At 45.1% G+C, this 24,645-nt stretch overlaps 1 protein-coding gene across 4 annotated transcripts in view; it reads left to right on the top strand.

The window, feature by feature from the left end:
- The window catches only part of LOC119403119 (protein virilizer homolog), a 288,697-nt gene that overhangs the window by 198,058 nt on the left and 65,994 nt on the right, over positions 1–24,645 (top strand). For all 4 annotated transcript variants that reach the window (XM_049418016.1, XM_049418020.1, XM_049418012.1 and 1 more), the window contains 4 exons: positions 4,423–4,516; positions 8,650–8,727; positions 10,532–10,594; positions 20,433–20,593. In XM_049418016.1, coding sequence (XP_049273973.1) covers positions 4,423–4,516; positions 8,650–8,727; positions 10,532–10,594; positions 20,433–20,593 — 396 coding nt within the window. The remainder of the gene's footprint in view (positions 1–4,422; positions 4,517–8,649; positions 8,728–10,531; positions 10,595–20,432; positions 20,594–24,645) is intronic.

Here is a 24,645-nt window from a genome sequence, read left to right as displayed (position 1 = left end):
GGCAGCCCTGCTCCAGGCTCAGCTCAGCGGCCTTGTGGCTGTAGGGCTGCTGCACCAACTCCTCCCCTCGGGATACTGCCTTCACCACCTGGGACAGGACCGGGTCCCGACTGGTCGCCTGCGACACAGCAGACCTGGAGAGTACCTCTGGGTACGCATGCTCCAGCATGAGCACTTCAGCTGGCTCTGGAACAGCAGCAGGCACCTCTGGCAGCGGCAACCGGCTCAGGGCATCGGCAGGTCCCAGGTCTTTTCCCGGACGGTACACCAACTGGTAGCTGTAGGCCGCCAGCTTCAAGGCCCATCGTACCACTCGAGGGGATGCCTGCACGGGGACCGCCTTGTCTGGCCCCAGTAGCCCCAGCAGTGGTTTGTGGTCCGTCACTGCCTCGAACTTTCGGCCCCACAGGTACTGGTGAAAACGCTCGACGCCAAACATGAGGGCGAGGCCTTCCTTGTCCAGGTGGCTGTAACGCTGCTCTGCTGTGTGAAGACGTCGAGAAGCAAACGACACCGGGCGTTCTTGGCCATCCTTGTCTCTGTGCGCTAGGACGGCTCCTACACCATAGGGTGATGCATCTACAGTAAGGACAACAGGCTTGGCTGGATCGAAGTGCACCAGCACCGGTGCCTTGGTGATTAGCTGTTTACTGTGCTCAAAGGCCACGTCCTGCTCCTTCTTCCACACCCAATGCTGGCCATCTCGAAGCAGAATGTGCAGTGGCTGTAGATGCGCAGACAGGTTGGGCAGGAACCTCCTGTAGAAATTGATGAGACCAAGGTAGCTTTGCAGCTCTTTCTTGTTTCGGGGCTTCGGCGCCTTCAGAACAGCCTCAACTTTGCGGGGGGCCGGAGTCAGGCCGGCTTGGGAGATGACGTGTCCGAGGTATTCTACACTGGGAACCATGAACACGCACTTTTCCCGCTTGAGCTTGAGACCAGCATCCTGAAGTCGGGCCAGCACGTTGTGCAGATTCTGCATGTGGTCTCCATCGTCAATACCGGTGACGAGGATGTCGTCCAAGTACACTGCCACGTGCTTCATGCCCCTGAAGAGGTTGTCCATCTCTCTCTGAAAGATGGCTGGTGCCGAGGTCACTCCAAATGGTAAACGCGTATACTGGAAAAGCCCCATAGTTGTCGATATCGTGACATACTTCCGTGAGGCCTCCTGGAGCACCAACTGCTGGTACGCGTCTCTGAGGTCGAGCTTCGTGAACTTCTGGCCACCAGACAAAGCCGACCAGAGATCTTCAATCCGAGGCAGGGGGTACTTTTCGACGGTAGCGACGGGGTTGATCGTAACCTTGAAATCCCCACAGATTCTGACACTACCATCTCGCTTGGGGACTGGAACGATGGGAGCGGCCCACTCCGCAGTCTTAACTGGTACCAGGATGCCTTCTCGCTGTAACCGTTGCAGCTCCTGGGTTACCCCGTCCTTCAGTGCGAACGGCAGCGGGCGAGGCTTGAAAAACCGAGGCTGGACTCCCTCGGGTACATGGATGCCAGCAGTCGTACCGGCGAATGTGCCCACCCCTGGCTGGAACAGTGACTGGAAATCTGTTAGGAGGCTCGGGATGTCTTGTAAGCCATGTAGGGCTGCTTCCTGGCCTTCTGGCAGCCGAACACCCAGTGCGCAAATCCAATTTCTGCCGAGCAGCGTCGGTGATGACCCCTTGGTCAAATACAGAGGAAGGGTTGCTTCCCTGTTGCCAAAACGAACGCTGACCTGGGCCTGGCCTTCGACCTGGGAAAGCTCTCCAGAGTAACTCCGCAGCATGACGCCTGAAGCCTCGACGGCCACTCCGGGGAAGGTCCTTTTGAAAAGTTTGCCAGCCATGACCGACACACTGGCCCCCGTGTCCAGTTCCATGGAAATGGGGCGCCCGCAAACTTCGACGGTCAGCACGTACGGCGGTACAGACGACGGGACAAGGCCTGTGTGCCACATGTCGAAAATCGGCGGGTTCTCGGACACGACGTTGAGCCTGGCCGCGGAGGAACCCGAGCCTGCTGCCGCACGTCCCCGCCGCCACTTGCGACGCCTACCCTGACCGCGGGCTGTTGTGGAACCTGGGCTTGATCCAGGCTGCTGCTGTGGTGCGCTGTTCTGCTTCCCCGTTCGGCATACTCGTGCAAGGTGCCCCGTTTTTCCGCACGTGAAGCACTGCGAATGTACGAACTGGCACTGTGAGGGGGGATGGGCGTCACCGCAGCGACTGCATATACCGTCCCTTGCCACCATCTTGTTGACCGCCGCTTCTGTTGACGCCGCACGCGCAATCTCGCCGGCGTCTTTTGTCGCCGCGTCCATCGCCAGCGCTGCTTTCACCACGTCGTCCAGCGAGGGGTCGGGAAGTTCCAGGAGACGTGTCTGCATGGCGGGGCTGTTTATGCCGCAGACGAAACGGTCCCGTAGCAGCGAGTCCAGCTGGTCCCCGAAAGCGCAGGTACTCGCCAAACCTCGTAGCGCGGCGACGAACTGCCCGAGGCTCTCCCCTTCCCGGCGGCTCCGGTTGTTGAAGCGGAAACGCTCCATTAGCGTGGACGACGCCGGACTGAAGTGCGAGCGCAGGGTAGTGAGCAGCTCGCTGAGCGTCTTGGTATGCGGTGTAGCCGGCTTTAGGAGGTCGAGCAGGAGACTGAAGACTTGGGTTCCGCAACTTGCCAGGAAAATGTCCCGCTGTTTCTCCTCGGGCGTGTCGTTAGCGCGGAAAAACACGTGAACTTGCTCCTCATAGATGGGCCAGGCGGACCCGTCTCCCTCGAACGGCTCGAGCCTTCCGTACAGCGGCATGGCGGCAGATGCGGGGGGCGTTGTTTTGCCGCTCTCGATGGCCTGGGTCGACACGTTGACTGTACTCGTCGCCAGTGTCACGATCCGCCCCGGGACCGCGGACGAGGGGGGCCGAGGCGCCCGCGCTCTAACAAGGACGACCCAAACGCATGGCGGGGTAACAGCTACTGACTGCCGAGCCGCGCTCGTCAGTGTTTATTCTTCACGCACGACCAAGGTTGCCTGCCGAACCTGGCGAGGTCATGAAACTAGGCTAGGCAGGGCGCCACACGCTCGTTACAACTTCTTGGCACAGTTGGTATTTGCCAAGAGATGTTTGCCCAAAAAGAGTACACACAAAAGGAAAGGTACATTGACACATTGTGTCATGACCACTGTCTTTTCTTTTGTGTTTTTTTCCCTTGGTGACATAACCGTCTTTTAGCTCATGGCCTACATTGGCTGCCAGGGGTTAGAGAGGGGCCATTAACAACCACAGGGTAACTCGGTGCAAAGCCCACTGCATGCCACCAAAGGGTTGTGAAAGAGATCTTTTTCTGTGTGTTCGTTAGCAAGATTACTGCTTTTCTTTTTAGCTCTCAGTGCTTTTAGTAGTAATTTGTGTAGGAAACTGTAGTGTGCACCAAAGTCTACGAACGTTTAGGGGCTGGTATTGTTAAAAGAATGCAGTATAAGGTGGCAGCAATAGAATATGTATGTCACCTCCTACTAAGAAAGTGGCCAGTTTGGCACATTGACAGTTAGATGACAGCTTGTGTCTGGGGAGTTGCTGTTGGTGGCATGGCTGCTGGGAAAATTTCACAGGGTCTCTTATGCATTCACCTAATATGACTTGAAAGCAAAAGTCATCGGCTGGGGCTATTTTACTGTGCACTTTGTATAGACGTCGAGCTTTCACTAATTAACTGCAACGAATTAACTTTCAGTCATGTCACTCTCATTAATTATTAAGTGACTACTAACTAAATTTGCTTTGATTGTTGTCATATATATGCACAGTCATGCTTTCACTCGCTTTTGTATGGTTAGATGTCAGTAAGCCGAGTCGCACAAGCGCAGCTTTTTTATACTGTCCATGCACCTGGCGCCGCTATGCAGAAACTTTCCATGATGTCTGCTGCACCAAGGGATCATCTTCTTTACTCTTAGTGTTTAGCGCAGAGACTTGTAAAGACTGGGACAAGAAGGAAGAATTGTCTTTACAAGTCTGCGCTAAACGCTAAGAATACATCTAACCAACAGGACCAGGAGTCAACCTTTGTCTTCTTTATTGCCCGGTTTCATGGTTTTGTGAAGACGAAGTGAGAATCACATAAACAGTGATTTTTTTTATTTTTTTTATTACGCAAATACCACAGAGACGAAGTGAACACACAGTTTGTGCATCTGGAGTCATGAGGCACGTGGTTGGTTTTTTGTGATTCATGTTCTTCTTTGTACCGCATACCGGCTTTTTACTTACGTGACCCTTCTCATGAGGCATATAATATACTATGGGGCTTTTGCCTCAGTTGAAGGTTAGACAAATATGCAGGTCTGACATTCCTTGTATCTTGAGTCTTGTTTGATGATATCATAGCTTTGGTAAAGCTTACTAATGCTTATTGTGGAAACTTTTTCAGAGGAAAGTATATGGACGTTTTCAACTACATGCTAACATTATTCAACTTGCCCAGTGATAAGCAAGGACACATTCAAGTTCAAGAGTGCATTCTGGTGGGTTAACTTTACTTTCTCACTAATGTTTTCACATCATTGTGTAGCTGTGTTCTTCATTTTCATTTAAGGAGAGATGCGGGTCGAAAAACATGAGTTTTTTCTAAAATTATCGATTTTTTGTTTTCACTTGTTTTGGTAAGATTAGTATCTGTACTGTTCCGAAAATAAAAATCAAAGTCGAGACTCAACTGGAAATGCGTTAAAATTGCGTCTAAAGAGCACAAGGTGGCTGTTAATCTTGACCGAAAGTGTGACGTCTTCTAGCGCCTCGCGGCCGATAACGCGCGGCTCCTCGCCATTGGGGATCGCATGAGGAGATCTTCAAATACCCACGGTTTTCCGCACTGCAGAAGCGCAAGAAATAATAAAGAAAGCATGCTTTTGCCACGCTTTTCGAGCGCTGCGACTGGCTTTTAAATCATGTGGTACGGATCGGGGACCGCCATTGGCCGGTGCACGCCTTGCGTGTTGTGAAGCCTGCTTGCAGGGTCCGTGTTTCATCGAGCAGCTGAATGTTTCTCTCGCGTATTTATTTTCATCATGAATCAAGTGAACCGTAGCAAGCGCAGTCACCGGCCAGTGAAGTATCGCTCGGTGAACAAATTTCGAGGATGCCGGCGCAAATCGAAGCCAAACACTCGCCGAACGGCAAGTGCGTCTGCTGCCGCGAGGCCTAGCAACGGCGACGGCGATGCTTCCGACGAGTTTGCCGCGCCGTTCAAGTATGTCAGTGCCTCTCAAAGAGATCGGACTCTTCGATGACGAAGAAAGATGACAATAGAAAGAGTCTTCCTTGATCGCTGACATAAAAGCATTGAACATCCTCGTGATCGATGCAGTGTGTCCAACGGGTCACCGTTCGGGAATACGCGTCCGGGAACCAGCTTACAAGCACAAAGGCGTTGTTTCTGAAACTGCAATGCGAGAACAGCGATTGCCCCAAAAGTATTCTTTCGATGACGTATACATTGCGGCGAGTTGCTTCGAGCGAGGAGGCCAGCGTAGGGGTGGCGAGTGACGGATCGATCGCAAGCAGAACATACGGCAGCGGGAGCTCGCACAATAGCTACTCTGCTCAAAAGAGCTGTGAAGAAGAAACTTATGGCGCTGGCTCATTTTAGTGGCAGTGGCTACTAGAAGAACAATTTACCTCTTTTGTGTGCAATTGTGATTTGATTTTGTTACCTCTTTCATAAATAAACATCGAATTTTAACTTTAAACTTCGTTATTCTCACAACACACTTTCTTGGCAACTTTTTCAACGTGCCCCTCTTGTTTTTGGTACTTCTGGTGCTCAGATCTGCATGAAATTTTGCCCAAATTTTCTCTAATGTGTGAGGAGTGCAGTTATCTCCTCGAAATCTCAATATTGTGTTATCCATATTAGAAAATTTGGAAGTAAATATTTACTGGGGTCTGGGTAATATGGACTTCCCATGTTTGAATTTTTCACATCTAGTAAATATTTTATATGCACTTTCTGGATAGTTTTCGGCACTCTGCAGTTCAATTTGAGCAATATGAGCCATCAATTGTCAAAATATATAGAAGTTTAAGGATCGAAATAGGGGGGCTACAAGGCCTATGCTTTACATATTTGTCATGGTGCAGAACAAAAAGTATGCAACTTACAAGAAAACTAATTATATTTTTGAAATCAGCATAAAAATGTCTACAAATACCCCAAGTTTCATTGCTCTAGGATGAATATTAAAAAAAAAGTGTCTTCGAGCCGCATCTCCCCTTAAAGGCGGCTGCAGTGTCGACATTGTATGCCCTTGTGGTGTGCCACCGTGAGGGTCGAAACCCAATTCTTGAGCGATATGCTCAATCCGTGCTCTTAGCACAGGGCTCGAGGAAAAGTGGATAGATCCACTTTTTCTCGAGCCCTCTTATTCCACAACACACACACACTTGTGGTCGAAATAAAGTTTGATTTGATTGATTGATTTGATTAATTGGCGTGTCTGGTCCTGACGTACGCATAATCGAAAACAAGCCATGGTGCAGAGGAGATGTGCAGCCACACAGAGCACGATATATGCGTCTAGCTATGTGTTAGTGTACATGCGTTCGAGCCCGTATGCGTGTGACGTAAGGAGGAACAAAACAATGCAGAAAGATAACACCAGCACGCTGCATGCACAGCGAGAAACAGGCAGCCACAAGTGTGGGTGGCCAACAGCACTCGTCAGAACCGTCAAGTTGAACGAAAAGAAAAGAACACAGCATTGAAGCCAGCTGATGTAATGCAGAAGTCAGGGCACTTCCAAGGGTGCTGTCCCATTAGAGCCTTTATTGTGCGTTTTGAGAGAATGCGAAAGGGAAATTGTGCTGCTCATCTGCTGCCCTAGGTTCTGAAAAACGAAACTGTGCCCTTCGCCGTCATCTGGCCCAACGCGGATCATCGTCTCAGAACACTGGGCAGCTACGTCACGAGGAGGGTGTGGCAAGATATTCAGTTGAGCGGAGCTGAGTGCAGCGGCTGGTCGCACGCCACTGCCTTTTACGGCTAGAACTATGTAATCGAACTATATAACCAAAATATGTAACTGACGAAAAAGTGTAATCCGTCTATTGTAACTGTTTTACTAAATTAATTAAAAGTTTTGATAGCAAGTTCTGTCGTTATCTGCCAGGAACGAGGGTGTGCTTAGACTTCGTCGAGCGCTGCCTTCCAGGCCTGAACAGAAATACAGGGGTCACAATATGTTGACTCCTACTACACCTATTAAAAAAATTCATTCGACTGTATATTTCTGGGTGGCGTCAAATGCATTCCAAGGGATTTTTAATCCCAAGCCAGAGCGTTGGCTCAGGACCGCTTAACTGGTTCCAAATTATACATGTGTAGAATCAAAACTGGCTTGCACATCTTAATTTAGATATAGAAAAATCTAAAATATTTTGACTTGTGTGTATTTGGAACAAAGGGTCTGTGTTGTCATTGCACCAGAACTCAGCCATATATAACCACTTGGCTAATTGTCAGATTAAATAGCTTTTTCAGGCATTAAATTTCATCGCTATTTCAACATATCTTTGTCTGTCACAGTCTCTCTCTCTTTCTGTGTGGTGGGGGGGTAGAGGGCATGCACGTGGGCATTGTTGCTGCAGCTACAGTAATACATAGTAGTATAGGTGTGAATGTTTGAAGTGGCTCATTATGAATTGTGATCATACTATTATTATGTATTATATGATACATGATAAACTCAAATACGGGCAGCCATTTATGTAAACAAATTTTACTACATAATTTAAAGGGGCCATTACACGGTCACCCAACAATTTGCGATTTTCAGCAAAAAAAAAAAGTAGATGGTCGATTGTACCTATACATATATAGAAAATGCGCTGTACAAGAATATTTCAGTACAAAATAAGTCCTAGAAGGTGCTGGCTGTAAACCATGCCCACCGCCAGCGACCGCTATTTTGACACAGTGTGTGTGACGTCTTGTGCTGCATGGAGCGGAGCCATCGTCTTCTACCAAACTTTCATTCGCTGCAAATGATTCAATTTCAGTCCAAGGTAAAGAAAACTGAATCACTCGATAGCACACACAGCTGACCAGGGAACTAAATCGTTCGTTGGAATGCAGATGCTCGCACAGCAAGCAGCTTGTTATGTTAGGGTTCGTGAGTGCACCAGTTTTGCCAGACTCTCAGGCTGCTCTCATCTTTATAAGAATATTTAATTATAAATTAATTGCTCAACCAAATGCGCTAAAATTTTGCCAGCTTGTTTGTGAACGCACAAGGATTGACCCCCATAACACGAATTATGATAGGAAATTGGGTATCGTGGCCCCTTTGAAGACTGAAGAAAGTTCATAACAGATGTTTTTCTTACCTTTTGTGATTTTGTAATGTGTTTTCTTTTTCTGAAGAAGTGTTCCTGTAACTTAGAATTTTTTTTGGTGACTTGACACTAGAACTGAACTACAGAAATTTTAAGTATACATAGTTATACTCTGCTTCATTATTACGCGGCAACCCTAATGCTTTCTTTTTTTCCTCAGCCGCTCTTCCTGCAAGTGTCGGCAGGTTTCATTTTGCATTACTATTGCAAGTGCTATGTTGTTGTTGTTGATTTTGTACCTGCTGGTTTATTTACCAATTTGCAGACATTAATTCAAGCAATGTGCGACACAGAAATTGCACTTGCACCTGTTGAGGGTGTCTTGCCTGGCTCGACAGAAATGGTAAGTACAAGAATTTCGCTGTTGCCATCCATGACATTGACTGGCCATTATCCGTGATTGTGTTGATTACAAGCATAGCTTTGTCTACATCAGTTGCGGCAAGCAGTATCATGTTGACTCGGTGCACATTGGCTGCGTTCGTAAGTTCGCAGCTTGGCGGTCGCCGTACATGACCGCAGTGATATGAAGTCAAGTCCCGCTGCAACAAAATTGATAGGATGTGCGAAAAAATGGAATTTCGTTGTAGCAAAACTTCATGTGTAGACCACGAAAGTTTGGAATATCTGATGTTTATGACTTGTCCTCTGGTCCTGGCTTTGTATGCATTGTTTCTTTGCATCGAACTCTTGCTAACTCAGGTGCATTTGGCCACACAGGGACTTGCCGTGTTTTCTCGCGTTTAAGCCGCACAAAATTTTTCGCATTGCTTTCTATAGGTGGCTGGCGGGGAACCAAAAATTCTTTTTAATAACCCCGTTTCATCCGCAGTAGTTGCGGGAAATGGTACTTCCGTTTTGAATTGGTGTGCATTGGCTGCCCACATATTTGCTGAGCTGTGTGGTTGCCATCTATAATTGCGTCAATAGGACCGTGGTTTTGTCTGCAGTGGTTGCTGCGAAATGTAGTTTTGTTTTGACTCGGTACGTGTTGGCCACTCAAGTACCTCCTTCAAAATGGCATAGTTGTCATCTATGATGACTGCGATGGTGATGACAAGCAGTAGTATCATTGTGAATCAGTGCAGTGCTTGCGCAATGTTTAAACATGGGGGATGTTGTTGAGGATAGAAAGTGACTCTACTATGGCCGGCATCACATCAAACCTGCTGGTTTCACTTTGATGAATAGGCAATGATCTGTTTTCTACCAGCTCAATAACGCAAAATTGATTGGGTCATGTGTGTGGTAATGGAAGGTGCATCTCACATGAAGACACGAGTCTTGCGATGCAGCAGCCCTGCAAAGCAGGTCACAAGCATTCATGAAATTGTCGTGTCATCAGAATTTGGGGAGAATCCTGAGCAAGTGCCCCTTTCATGTTTGGTTGTAACCTCATTCAAGCCAAAAATCTTCAGGATAATCATTTGTTGTGAAGAGACTTTTTTTAGTATTTCCTATTTGCAGCTGACGGGGGATGAAGAATTTTCCTTTATGATGGAAATTTCGTTGTAGAGGGACTTGACTGTAATGCAAACGAATACCAATAAATCAGAAGGGAAAGCACACAACATCTGTCTTTTGGGAAAGTGCAGAGACTGACCTCCTGATGATTGCTGTCTCAGTGTGGGTGCTTAAGCATTAAAAATGCACAGGAACCAGTGGTGGCCTCAACGAAGAACATAGCCACCAACAACCACACCTGTTTGACTTATCACCGCCACACCATCACAATAACCATCTCCACTTATCTGCTTGACAGCACATGTAGCGTATTATGCTGTTTTAGTAACCAAAACACACCACAAATCTGTTGTCTTCTGCTGCCTCCAGTCACTGTATTTGCCCAGAGATCTTTGAGTAGCACCCTGTTGTGTGGGACGTCAGCAGGGGGACTCGGGTGCCGCACAGCCTTGGCTCAGTGCTCGCGCACTCACTATGTAAAGGCTGCTCGACGCTGTCGGCCTGTCGGTCCTGCTCAAGTTATTGAAACATTAGTGGTCAAGTTCATTAAACAACGTGCACTGAATGTTCAAGCAGAATGCTCCGGGAAATCGTGCGGAGTTGCCGGTAGTTTGCTTTTCACCTTGCTCTTGTCATTTATTTTAAAAACTCCATGTAATGCTTGTGTGATGTTGTTTCTTTAGGTACCTGAAGCCTCAAAAAGTAATGGTGATGAGAAGCCAGATCTCAGCCAGGCTCTGAAGAGGGTAAGTCATCAACATTTCCTGTTTTGGTGGCTCATACATCTTCTCTTCTGGGACAGTTATTTCCTGTTTTGGTGGCTCATACATCTCTTCTGGGACAGTTATTTTTAAGAGTCTGCCTTGCTTTTTCTATTGGTACTACAACCAAGTGCTGTTTTGCATCTCCTTACTGCCTTCAACTAGCAAGCTCTCCGTGTGGTGGTTGAGTGAACTTCACTGTGTGCCTACAGTTGTGACAAGCTTCACGGCTTGTTAATTGTGTGATACTCGAAGCTTGGAGTGGTTAGGCTTACAGGCTACCTTCATTCTTCACAAATGCATTTTAAAAGCCTAATTTATAAATTAGATTATTAGGTTTATTCATGTGCAAAATGTATGTTTTGTAATAACACATGCTCGCTGAACTCTTTCTGTAGGATGGAGAAATTAGCTGTTTTTTATGTTTGAGTTAGGAGTTTTTTTGTGGTACAGCTGGTAGGTTTACAGTGTCATGCAGTATGTAAAAGTGAAAGTAAAGGACCATTCTTTCAAATGGCGTTTATTGTTAAAAAGATAAGTCAAGTCTGCTCTCTTGAAAAAACTTGTAGACAAAAAAAAAACCTGAAATTTTGAAGAAACTTTAGAGAAAGAATAACATATCCATCAAAAAAATTTTTTTTTTGATATTCGGAAATACGTATTCAAATCGTTGCACGATTCCTTGGCAACCTTTGTTTAAAGAATTATAACCGTAGATCAAGTACTCTTTGAGTTACAAAAATTTACACGACACATATTAAAATATCCAAATCTTTATTTGGCCCTACTGAGCATTTTTGTTCAAGAAAAATGTAGTTAAAGCAAAATGTTGTATATATCAAAATGTCAGTTTTTAATTAACATTTTAAAGATGCATTTCAGAAAAGTCACAGTAATTATAAACTGTAATAAAAATAAACAAACACAAATACTTATTAAGAAAATTCACTATGCTGAAGTTTCCTCCTCTGAATTAAACTCTGATGATGGGACACAGACATTGGAGTCATCACTGCTTGTGGTGTTCAAGAGATCACTTCAAGCAGCATCAGGATCAAGCGAGAACTACTTTATTTCGAGAGAGCGCACGGTTTCGGATACGGTCATTGTGCTGCTCACATGTGCTTCAACCTTTGAGCTCACGCTCTCTTTGAAAATCACCACCACGTGATGAAAATATGAATCGTGCAGAAACAGCAACTCTAGTTTGTGTACAACCACCAAAATGGTGCTACCAGTTGAGGTGCAAGGCTTTTCTTGTGTGTGTGTGTGTGTACGCGCGCGCGCACACACACACACACACACACACACACACACACACACACACACACACACACACACACACACACACACACACATATAAAAACATTGTTAACCATTGATCAATGCCTAGTGGCGTAGACTAGTATGGAAAGAATTGAGGTCATGTATGGAGTTACTACAGCTTTGTCACTCCGCATGCTTCAGCTGCACTTGCAGTGACTCTTAGTACTCACCATGGAGAAAGAATAACTTTGGAGTCGAAACTCTGTGAGGATGCCAGAGTGAGTTCAAGTTGCAATAATGTCCCACACACAGCTTCGGATGTGCTATTGCGGGCTGGAGAACTGGAGAACAAAGGCCTGGTGCCCCTTGCAGTGATGCTAGGAACTTTTGTTATTTTCCCCTGAAATGAATTCAGACCCCCACCACAGCGCGCCTCGTAACCATATTGCAGATTTGGCACTGAACATGCAATCAATTATTATTATCTTTTGTGACAATTATTCACTAAACATGAAGACATATGCAGAGAAAAGCACTCGCAAGGCAAGATCAATAGAACATGCGTTTACATTGGTTGGTTCATTGCTGGATAAAAGTAGCGCAATCAATATATGGACAAAAGAAGATAGCACAATTTTTACCAACTGTAAGTGCAAACTTTTTACTCTTGGTCAGTCTAAATAAGCAACCTCAGTACAATGTGCAGTTGCAGTTTGACGCAAAAGGCTCGTGAAGTAATCATGACAGTGTAAACATAAACTACACTGCGACCATTGATATTATTCTGATACAGGTATCCCTGAAAATTCTTAAAAATACTTTTTCTGCAAAAGCTCCTATAAACCCTGCTAGTCAATTTTAAAGAATGTTCAATTACCACAGTTTTATTTTTACTAGAATTTCAATAAAGGTAATATAACCATTTTTTAAGTCCTCGTTGTTCAATTAATTGTATGCTTATAATTGCTTTCCTAGTTTTTCAGGACTTTTAGTTGCCGTCGGGCAGCAAAACCACTCGACATCTCTTCTTGCACATGCAATGCTAATTTTTCCAATTTTCTAGTTTAATTTTAGGTTCCAATTTTCTAGATGTCAAGGGATTTGCTGGATAGATCCTAGCAAAATACAGCGTGCTTTTTTTTAGACAATACAGATTTTTCATAAAAATTCTATGGCAGTCAGGCTGCTGTCATTTTCGCACACGAACTCTTCGTCGAGGCAGGAATAGTTCGCCACAACTAAAATGACAGTTGCTGCGGCTAATTCACAAAAACTTGTTAATTAACTTTTTAATTGTTCACTTGAGGGCAGTCATTTACATTAGAAAGTTGTAGGGCGTGTCAATTTATGGCATACCCATTTTTTACAAATCACGAAAGTTGCACATAGTTCGAAATAATCATCATCGAATTTTAAGGGTGATATCGAAACTGACGCCGGCCGGTGCACAGGAAACGCAGCCTCTCTCTTACGTAAGACTGGAACTACACATGACAAGGAAGTGACAAAATATGAATCAAGGCGCGTCATAGCGGAATCTGGTCAGCCAAATTAGCAAGCATTCTGAAATACACAAGTAGATAGCTTATTCTTTGGATGCGATGTGTGATGCTTATCTGTTTCTTTCTTAAACTATAAACAGGCGCACAAAACTATTCCGCCTGTCTGCACGAAGAAGCACCTCAGTGGCTGACTCTGAGTTTAATGCTTCACAGAGAAAGAAAAAGTTGATATTGTGGTTGTCTTGTGCACGGCTCGAAAGAAACAGATAAGCACCAAACACCACACACAGAGGTAAGGCGATCCGCTGGCGCAAGAGAGACGACTTGTCACTTTTAAAGGGCCCCTCACCAGCTGACATAACGAGTTTTAGTTAGACACTGGAAGTTGTTGCGCACCCAATAAAGAGCATTATGCCACAAGAATTTTTCTAATCGGTCCATTAGAAGCTGAGAAAACCACTGTTTTGAGGCGGCACGAAACCATGATGCGAGGAGGCGAGCTGCAAACCCTTGCCGCTCGTCCCGTATAGCCTTCGCAAGCCACATCCCTTACCTGCCCTCTTCGGCACGCGAGCAGGAGGATCACATGACGCATACGCATGAACACGTCATGCGCACACAATGTCGTGAGCGCATGACGTGCTCGAACCAGCCCGAGCCCCCGAGACGCGAGCGGTGGTGTGGCGGCGTTCTTTGCACTTCATCTCTGCAAGTTATGCCGAATGCGCTCTCGCCGATCACCTATTGCTGAGCACGAAAGCATCGACATTTGTACGGACGCGAGACTAGCGGTGTGCCGCATGAATATCTAGTTGAACGCGGGAGGATAAATGAGCCTAATGAGCGCTGGAACACGGTAGAAAATTAGTTTCGCTGTAAGGGGTGGTGTCTGCACGATGTGCAAATCGCGAGAACACGAACACATGCAAAACGGAGGTAGATTAGTCTCGCATCTTGCTGCGATTCGCAGTAAAAATTTAAAAAAGAACACACATTCCGTTTGTGTGTTTTATTATTACTCTCAAGTTTTATTCATCTATTCAAGCAACACATTACTCAAACTATACGTCGTGTCAAATAATTATCGCAGTGTCAAGTGCTACTGTTAATGACGTCGGAGCACAGTCATTTACGTATAGGACCGACGTCCCAGCGCTATCGTCTACGTAGGGCCATTCCATCGTGTACATCATCCCCTCATTCTCTGGGCGTGTGGCAGCAAGAAGAAGGGCAAGCAGCGTTCAGCTTGAAATTTGACCCATTTACGCGGCGCGTAGTGTTGCAAACTTTGCCAGGCGTGATCTTGAACGCCCAGTGTATGCATTGCGCTCGTCAGCTCAAAATTGTTAAACCTGGTGAGGGGCCCTTTAACTAAAAGATACAGCCACGACGTTCTTTCATTCAAATTTCGTCACTTTCTAGTTACGGTAGTTCCGGTCTGACGTAACAGGGTTGTTGCGTTTCATGCGCGATGAGCAGGATTAGTTTCGATTTTGCCCTTCCAATTCGATGATGAATATATCGAATTACGTGCAACTTTTGTGATTTCTAAAAAATGGGTATGCCATAAATTTTCGTGCACTACAACTTTCTAATATAAGCAACTGCCTTCAAGTCAATAATTAAAAAGTTAATTAGTGAACTTTTGTTAATTAGTCGCAACAGTATCATTTCATTTAGGGCAAGTATTTCCGCCTCAATGTAGAGCTCATGTGAGAAAACACAGGAGCCTTACTGTCAGCGCAGCCGCACTGAGCCATGTTCACCCCAAGAGTGAACGAGTGTGTATGGTCATTTCATGATGGCACAGCACCCATTCGGAGTTTTACATAGACTGTAATGCCAGATTTTCCTCAGTGTAAGAAACTCTGTGAGCCTAGCTAATTCCTGTATACCAGATAGTATGCCAGGCATAGCTAAAACACCTACAGTGTGGCTACCAAGCTCTCATGACCACCACTCGAGAGAGAGTTTCTGCCAGAGCTGTGTGACATCTGTGGCTGTAAAATAACATTGGTTTTCACAAGCACTTTCATTTTATTGTATTGCTCTTCTTGTAAAACAATAAAAAAAAAGACTGACAATATAACATAGCAAACCAAACAAGTTGCAAACTTGTAAGAGTTTCGTTAGATACTGCGTTAAGGAATAGTTCAAGCATCTATCGATATCTTTCCACTTTAGTTTTGACATTGCTGTATCACACCACTGCTGACATATAAGTGTTCCTAAGGCAATCCTGTTGGGAATGTTTCACATCTCGTAACAGTATTTTCACCTCTCAGACAAGCGCCCCCTGTCCCAATAAAATGGACGGGAGTATCGCCATTGCCTTAGCACAACTGTTGGCACATCGCACATGTAATGGCGAGGTTGTTAGTTCAGTCCCCATCAGTCGCAAGTACTTTTTTTTTCCGCTTTCATTTTACTTGGCGTCATAATTACTACACCTACATAAAAGTACTATTAGTTTCTTTTATGCTTTACTTGGCTTTATATGGTTGTGTCTAACAGAAGAAAACAAGGCCCTTTTATCTTAGAAGAATAGACTGTTGGCCGAGTTGGTATTCCATTATCAGAAAAACTGGAGTTGGAGTATCAGAAAAACTGACCCTTTACCTATTCCCCTTCTTTCGTTCATTTCACGAGAAGGGTCGCAACTTGGAAGGTTCAATGCTTTTAGATAACATGTGAGGGTTTAGTTGTCAGCTGCCAGCTCATAAAAGATCATGTGCTATGTGACGACATCTGGCAAAAAAAAAGAATGTTGCACATTTGCCACCATGGCTACCATAGCTCAGTTGGTAGAACATCACACGTGTAATGCGAAGGATGTGGGGTTGGTCCCCACTGGCAGTAAGTCCTTTTCTTGTCCACTTTCAATTTCCTTTATATCACAATTACTATATTTCAATTAAAGATAACATATAATGCCCCCTATACTTTCCTTGGCTTCATTATCTGTTTTCTTTATGTGCTTGTGCCTAACAAAAGCAGGCCCCACAATTCACTCTCTTTCAAGCATTAAAACTTCGTTACGGACATACTATATCGCATTAATAAGAACAGTAAACTAGGCATGTTGGTACTAATTCATGTTTGCAAGCTAGTGCATGAAGGACAGTACTTTTTCTAGTTCTTTGTCTGTCTTTCATTCTATGTCAGTTTTTGTTCTACCCATCAAACATAAATAACTTTTACACATAATGCCTTGGTGCCATGGGGCAGATCTTGTTAACTGTTCATGCTGTTTGCTGCTTTGGTTGACATGCATTTGATATTAGCCATCGAAGGCAAGAACCTTTGTTTTTATCCTTACTAGTGTAGGCATAACTTAACAAGAATTTCCTTTTTCCCCTTTTCTTTTTTTTTTGTCTGCACATGTCAATACCCTAATCAGAAGCACTGGGGATTATCATTAGCTGGCATGGATGGTACTGTTGGCTTCATGTTTGTGTTGCTATTAAAAAAAGCTGGCTTAAGGGAATACGGCTGCTCCAAGGAGCGAAGTGGTTTTTATGCTGTCTGTCGCCTCAACGTGAAGGAAGCGGTGAGAGCACAGCACGTACAAAAGTAGGGGTCTTCTACTGATATCTGTCAGGGTAGCGCGCATGCCTGCGCCTTTTTGATCAAAGTTCACAGTTGCTACCCAAGCAATGCAGCTCCCCCACTGGCACCCCTTCATGCTCCTTCGTCTGACAGAGCTAGCCAGCGTGCTTCATCTCTGCTAAAGCTGTGCTCATCTGCAGCCTTTATAAGCTTCCGCTTGCACATAGAACGTACGATGCACAGGGTGATGTTATCGATTTGGACTTTACAGTGGAACCTCGTTAATGCGTACCTGCCGGGAACGCCGCATAACTACGCACTAAACGGTAGTACGCATTAACCACCAAGTAAAAATTTGCATCTCCTCGCGTACGCCATCGCCGCCAGCAAAGAAATATATACAGTGCCACAGCAAATATTGCCTAAACTACCCACTGCAAAGCCTTTTCTTTGTTTTTGCCAAAGTGGAGAAAAGATTCTGGCACTCTCGCACGACTGTCCGGTAGTGCCGATAGCGTACGCTGGCGACGCCAAGGAGCATTTCGGAACTGTTACAGGGTCCGGTATACGCAGTGACCGACATAGCGACGGAACGGACAGTGTCGGCTATATGTGTGTGCGTCTGTACCGCGATCTGCTACTATCCGAAAACTGACACAGTTTCAGTGAAACGCGGTACGGCTGCGTGGAGCCGGTTGTCTCCTGGCTAGTTGCGTGCAGCGCGTGGCCTTCTTGGCTCACGCCGTCACTGCCGGGCCGCTTGCTGCACTGCACGCGTGCATTTGTCGTGGGAGTGTTCTTCGTACCCACTTCGCTCCAGACCGCGCACAGATGCGGCGAGTAGCTTGTTCAGTTAACGCGGCGATGACGAACTTCCTGCAAGCGATGTGCACTCTGCGATGCTCTAGCGGTGCTGGCAGCGGACGGGAGCGCGTTTGGGTGGTCGCCCAATAAAAGCGTGCAGTATGGTTACAACAGCGCTACGCTTGCTGTACGGTACGCGTGCGTTTAGCGTGATAGCGTCAATGCAAAGAGGTTTCTCGTCACCCGCGACCAGCAACGCTCAACTCCGCAACAGCGAGCTGCTTTCGTTTCTACAAACAGGGTTGCCAGGTTGAAAATACGAAAAATAGCCAGAAAATTGGAAAAAGTAGCCAAAATGTAGCCAAGTTGATACAACGGCAGTAAAAGTAGCCAAAAGCAGCCACGCATGTGTGAAATCCACTTCCACATTATTTAAATGACTAAATGCAAAAGCCTTCCGGCGAAATTGTAAATATGTGCTGCCTGAACAATTCAAAATCATAATTCCGTAGATTTCAGCATAAATTCTTGACTTTAGCAATCATTTCATGCATGACGACATAGTGTTCGCGCTGTTGAAAAAAAATTAGTCTCTCTCCACGCGCCTTGCGTGACTTTTGTGTAAGTTACTAGAAGCTGCGACAATAAAATTGAGTCTACGGCAGGCCCGTAGCCAGGGGGGGGAGGTTCTAGCCCCCCCCCCCCCCCCCCCCCCCGAAAAAAATTCCTGGCAACGGGCCTGGTCTACGGTATGTGTTACTGCATTGAAACATAAATTGAAGCCCTTTCGCAAAAATTTCTTTCGTGATGACGAATCCAGAGCCGCAGTCCGTACTAAGCCTAAGGAACGATAGAAGCAGTTCATAGGATATCCAAGAAGGATTGTTTGTTGGGTGAGTTGGTACGAGATTCTAAAGAGAGCACAAAAAAAAAAAAAAAAGCAGGACACGAAAGGGAAAGGCGGCAACAGAAGCACTCACTAACAGTTGTTATTAGAGAGCGTTTGTGTTACCGCCTTTTCCTCTCGTGTCCTGGTTTTACAGTTCTCACTTGAAATGTCGGATATCCTATTTCTAATGTCGATGAGTGCACAGCGCCCTGCATGCGGAGCGCTTTCGATTCCTGTTCACGTGCAATTTCGGTTTGAAGCCAGGTTCAGCAATGGGTGGTCTGCAAAAACAGGCTCCATGCAACAGTTCCCTCTGAGTCCCGGCCAGGCATCCAAAAGCATTGTTTAGTGTGCGCGACGCCTGCTTGACTGGCAGGTTATACACGTGTAGTTTTATTTTTATACATATATTTATGTTATGATCGACCATTGAACTTTACGCCTGCTTAAGCCACAGTGCCATCCTTTTCATTAAAATTCATTATCCGCGTAATCAAAATGGAAAATTCAGTTATTGGAGCAGGATGCACATTTTGGCTGCCATGTTTTGGCACCATACACTCGGAACACCAGTGGCTGCGACGTCACCAGATATTGATACTTTTGCTCAAATCGAGGGGACAAGAAAGTAGCCAAAAAGGAGCCAAGTAGCCAAGACGATTTTTCTGCCGCCACCGGCCTAAAAAAGTAGCCAATTTGGCGCAAAGTAGCCAAACCTGGCAACCCTGTCTACAAAGCGCGCTTGAACACGGCCCCGCACAACGAGGCGGCAGCGATCGGCGGCAGCGCGTTCAGGTTGTCGCCTATTAAAAGCGTGCAGTAGGCTCAAAATAGTGCTGCGCCACGCGCGTGCCCGAGCAGATATCTGAAGAAACTTGTGATAAGGTTGTCGGTGATAAGTCATGCTAGCGCGTTCGTCGGCGGCCGCTGCCTCACCTTCGTTCTTTCCCGGTGCTTACTCGCAAAAGTGTCGTCGCAATCGCGCGGAAGTCGGAATCAGCGATCGACCGATCTACGCACTTCTCGAAGGCGGAAAACCTTTGCGGCACATTGGGGGGGTCGGGAAGTTCAGCGGCGCAGTAAAATTTTATGGCACAAAAAGTTATCACGGTACGCAGGGTACGCACTAACCGGTAGGCGTAGGACGAAGCACTACGGCTTAAGCGGTCAGCGAATGCATTAGGCTCTATGAGACTCGGTCGGGGATTCGTCGCAACTATGTTTTAACCGCCCCGCCACGGTGGTCTAGTGGTTATGGCACTCGACTGCTGACCCGAAGGTCGCGGGATCGAATCCTGGCCGCGGCGGCTGCATTTTTGATGGAGGCGAGAATGTCTGAGGCCCGTGTACTTAGATTTAGGTGCACATTAAAGAACCACAGCTGGTCGAAATTTCCGGAGCCCTCCACTACGGCGTCTCTCATAATCATATCGTGGTTTTGGGACGTTAAACCCCAGATATTATTATTATTATTTACGTTTTAACCGTTAGTACGCTTAAAGCGGGTACGTATTAACGGGGTTTGACTGTATACGGAACATGACAGCAACTGCAATGGCATAAATGTGCCTCGAGTGTCCATATGATTGCTATTACAATAATTATTTGACGTCTGTTATGACCATTTCTCTGTGGAATTTCACCCCTGCTTGATCATTACCTCGGGATAATTCAATAATGTTTGCCTTTAGAGTCTCTAGTACTTGATGAAGGCATTTTAATTGTTTGACAATTAGTATATCACATAGGAATTTGTACTTGCATGCGTTATTAAGAGTCTTTCTATTCTCTTTCTTTCCTACCCGGCCACCAGCTTGTGAATTCCTTGCCATCTAAGGACCAGCTGAATGCAATATGTCTGGCCCTTGTTCAGCATCTGACGAACTCTTCTCACAGCTACAGAACTGTGCTGCTGGCATTGCGCGTTTTGATCATGCTTACAGAACATGACTTTGGGTTTTATGCTGTCAAGACGTAAGTGAAAGATTTCATCTATGCATGTACTCATTGTACTCAATAGTAGCTGATCTTGTTGTGTATTGTTGTGGGTTGTGTATAACAAAAATGGGCTCTTTTAACACTTTCCTCCGCGCCTATACCCATCGATAGCCCGCTGTTGATGGTTTTGAGCTTCAAATTTTGCCGTGCTAGGAGCGCTCACGGACAGCCAACATCATCCATCGTATAAAACGGGAGCTATTTTTCCAGTTTCCCCTATTTGTTTATTTTTTCCGCCGCCAAGAGAGCTTTGAAGTGCCAGTTAAGTCGAGAGGACCGAGCGCTCGTACCTTCGAACATGACATCAACATCGCGCGCCCATGCCTCTCGGGAACGGCAAATTTCGGTGGATTCCGGCGAGTCAGAATTTTTTATGTTGGCAGCAGTGCAGACTCGAAAGAAGATTTTGACTCATCGGCCTTCAGCACAGACGGCGAAAGTGTGTCAAACAGCCGCGCAACGTCAACAGGTATCCGCTGGTAACTTTCGCTTTGATCTCCGAACCAAGTCGTTGCTGCCGCACTGCGTTCGAAAGATATCTGGCGTGTTCTAAAAGTCACAGTTCTTATCTGAGGGGTATCAACATCGTTTGGGCTGGACCATTTGCCGCCGGCTGCTAAACGTGTGGAGTTCAGTGCGAGAAAACGACCCGGAGTGGACCTCGGCATTGCGCTCTGTAGTGCCGCGCGTTTCATCGGAGCCGTCAATTTCTTCATAATCTTCTTTGCCTGAGAAATAATCGCCTAGATGTGCAGCACAACTAATAAATATGCATGAATGCATACTTTCGAGCAAAAAGTAACACAGAAATTGAATGTTTTCTGTGAAACACTCTGCGCAAACCTGTGCTTCACTGCATCACGTAACTGCATTGCGCGGTGGCCCGATAGCCACTAGGGCGAACGTTTTCTTTTGTATCTAAATAACGACTTGAGATAGAATGCTTATATTTGCAGGGATAATGGATATGGAATTTGTGTTTAAAATGTATATTCTGAAATTTTTTCATGTTCAGTTGGTGCAAAGCACCATTGTTGTTTTTACAGAATGTTTGCGTTTTTGTCAACATTTTCCTATTAAAGTTTTTTTTTTTCAGAAAATTCTTTAGGAATGTTTGCTTAAATATAATACCATTAGAAAGTGCATTCCTTGTTCTACAAGTTCATACTATATATTATAGTATTGATAATATTCTGTGGCAGTAGAAAAATTGTTTACTAAAGTACCCAAATTAGCCTATTTTCCCGCAGACAGGAAAGTGTTAATCGATTACATGTCTTTCATTTAATGTTTTCACGTTAAGCCATCAGATGCTTACATAAAATGTGATAATTAGTAGTTAATCTTTGGCAGTTCCGCATGTTAATCTTTGAGCAACAGTTCTGCATGTTAATTCAAGAATAACAAGAAGCACATTTGCAAACTAACTAGACTTTCCAGATGCTGCTACTGACTTATTTTTTTTTAATCAGTTTGGTTACTGGTAGTGCAGCATTTCATGGCTGTAACTGTTAAGCAAAGAGTTTTCCATCAATTATTTACACGACATCATGGATTTCATTATCTTTTTCATATTTTAACTACATTGGCTTAATAAAATTTCTTGAAGCTTGTCTGGCTCCTTTAGAACAAAATATACTTAATTTTTACCAACAAAAATCTAGGTAGGTCCTAGCAGATATGGTCAAAATCGGTGACGTCATGGCAAGTTGGTGCAGGAACTTCAAGGCAGTGTTGCTGCCTGCATTTTCTTTTTGCACCTTTTATGGCTTACCAAGCACCTTGGCATGGCAAGAGCGGCGTTTTTTTTTTTTTTGGTACTGTGGAAGGCTAATTTGCTAATGCAAGTGAAATGATTTTTCTCTTTAGTGTTCCTATAATTTGTACAAAAAACTGACTACTTTGCTTAACTTTCTTAGCAGGTTATTTATATGATCATGGGCAAATTGACATATACTCATGAACAGTTACTTTGAGGCTCAAGAATGCTCAAGCAGCTTGAATACATCTCTCTTCCACAAGGAGCGTACAGGTCCTTGAAACCCTTAAGAACCCATGAAATTGAAAAGAATGTTTTCAAGGCCCTTGAAAGTCCTGGAATAGTTTCTTTTCCTATAAAGCCCTTGAATTTCTTGAGAATGCTGTCTGTTATTCACCTTGTAACCTCCTTTTTCTGGTAGATGAGCATTCATCTAACAAACTCACCATTTTAGAAGCAATACGCCAGCATAAGTGCACATGTTCTGCTTGGTAGGACTTGTGCAGAACTCGAACTGCACCATGAATGGAACCAGACACACTTGTTGGCGCTCAGTGATGGCTCCTCTCCCATGTGTGCACTGCCTTCTGCACGCCTTGTCCCACCATTTGCTTAATTTCCTCACCTGTCAGTCTGCCTTCGCCCACTTTCTCTCAACTGACCTTCCAACTAGACACCACCTCCAGCGCTTGCACTAATTTTTCTCCTGTGTCTATGTTTCTCTTGTGCAAACAGTGCACAAAATGAAGCTATTGATGCTCACTTGATAGCTGCAGTTAAGTGATAGCTGTATCTATTGTGCCAAACTGTGCCAAGAGGTGAAACCTGGTACATCCTGGTACATTTCGGCAAAAATCTCATAATTTGCGCCGAGCGTGCGCCAAGACGAAATTTTTCAGACATTTTGGAGAAAAATAATTTTAAGTTTATATGCGCAAGGTTTTTTTCACCAGTCTACTTATACATCTTTATAATCGGGTACAACCAACGCATTGGTACAACTTGAGACAGGAGAGGTGCAGTCCAGGTGACTGAAGCGTGGCAGCCAATTGCCTCCACAACTAAAGAACTAGGTAGTCCCGCTCGTGTTCTTGGCGGTGCTCTGTGGCGGTGGGGTCACCATCCGACCAGCTCATGATGCCAATGTAGAGCGAGCAAACATTGGTATAGTCTTTTGTGCATCCGGCATTGATGTGGCCGCTGCCTTCTAAAGTTGTACAGTACTATGGAGTCAATTCATCGGTAATTCTAGATGTTAATGTTTCTTGCTGAAAGGGGGGGGGGTGCTGGGTGCACGCACCGCTGTCAAGCAATGCAACTACCTCATACTGCGTAGAGTTTCCTACGATTACTACTATCTCATTCTGCGGCATAGCATTACTAATTGATTAAATATGGTTTCTAACTGTTTTCGTGTTAGAGAAAAGTAATAATTGGTGCATTTGCAGGTTTTTCTAGGATGTCAGCCTTTTACTTGCTTGTATTAATTGCGGTGAGCATTACGTGTAGTATGTGCTTGAACTGACCGATATGTTTTTTTTTTTCATAAAAATTGGTAGTACTGTTCATTCTAATTAACTTCAAGAAGAGGTCATGCAGAGTGTTTGTTTGAATACGGTACTGCTGTCAGGAGTTATCATTTCCACTTGCTGCAGAGGCCTGTGAAATTTTGCTGAGAAGACAGAGTCGCAGCATATATATTCTGGTGTCTTGGTCCTGCTTCTCGATTGAGGCAAAAGTTGATGTTAAAGAACTTGTCAAATGAGATACGAAGCCTTTCATTACAGCAAATTTTGTTAAACATAGAGAATATTTCAGGCTTAAAGGACCAATTAATTCTTATACCCTGGATTTTGTTAACTGCCCACAAAACAGCAGCTTAACTATTCTCTCCGTGAAGCACATCATTTACTTTACCATATAACATAGGCCTAGGTCGTACTGGGAGCACGAACTCATCAGAATAGTTTTTTTTTTATTGTAAAAAAAAGAAAAAAAAAAGAGAATGCGTGCGCTGAGGGTTGGGCACAGGCAAATGAAGAGCAGTAAGTTAATGTCATCTTCTGGTGTTTTATAAATAAACATGCATTCAGGTGTTCATATATCCATTTCTTTAAAAGGACCGACAACTGATTTTTCTCGACCCATTTTCTTACGGCGCAGCAGAAAGCTCGCCCTTCACAGTGTTTGTAGCTGCAGTAGTTAATCCCAAAAGCACGTAATTATTTTCCAAGCAGTATTTTTCGATCTGAAAGGCTCTAAACACAGA

This window comes from Rhipicephalus sanguineus, chromosome 1 (genome assembly GCF_013339695.2).
Source record: "Rhipicephalus sanguineus isolate Rsan-2018 chromosome 1, BIME_Rsan_1.4, whole genome shotgun sequence".
Taxonomy (NCBI): domain Eukaryota; kingdom Metazoa; phylum Arthropoda; class Arachnida; order Ixodida; family Ixodidae; genus Rhipicephalus; species Rhipicephalus sanguineus.
Note: the sequence above shows the minus strand (reverse complement) of the source record. Positions and strands in the feature narration are given on the sequence as shown.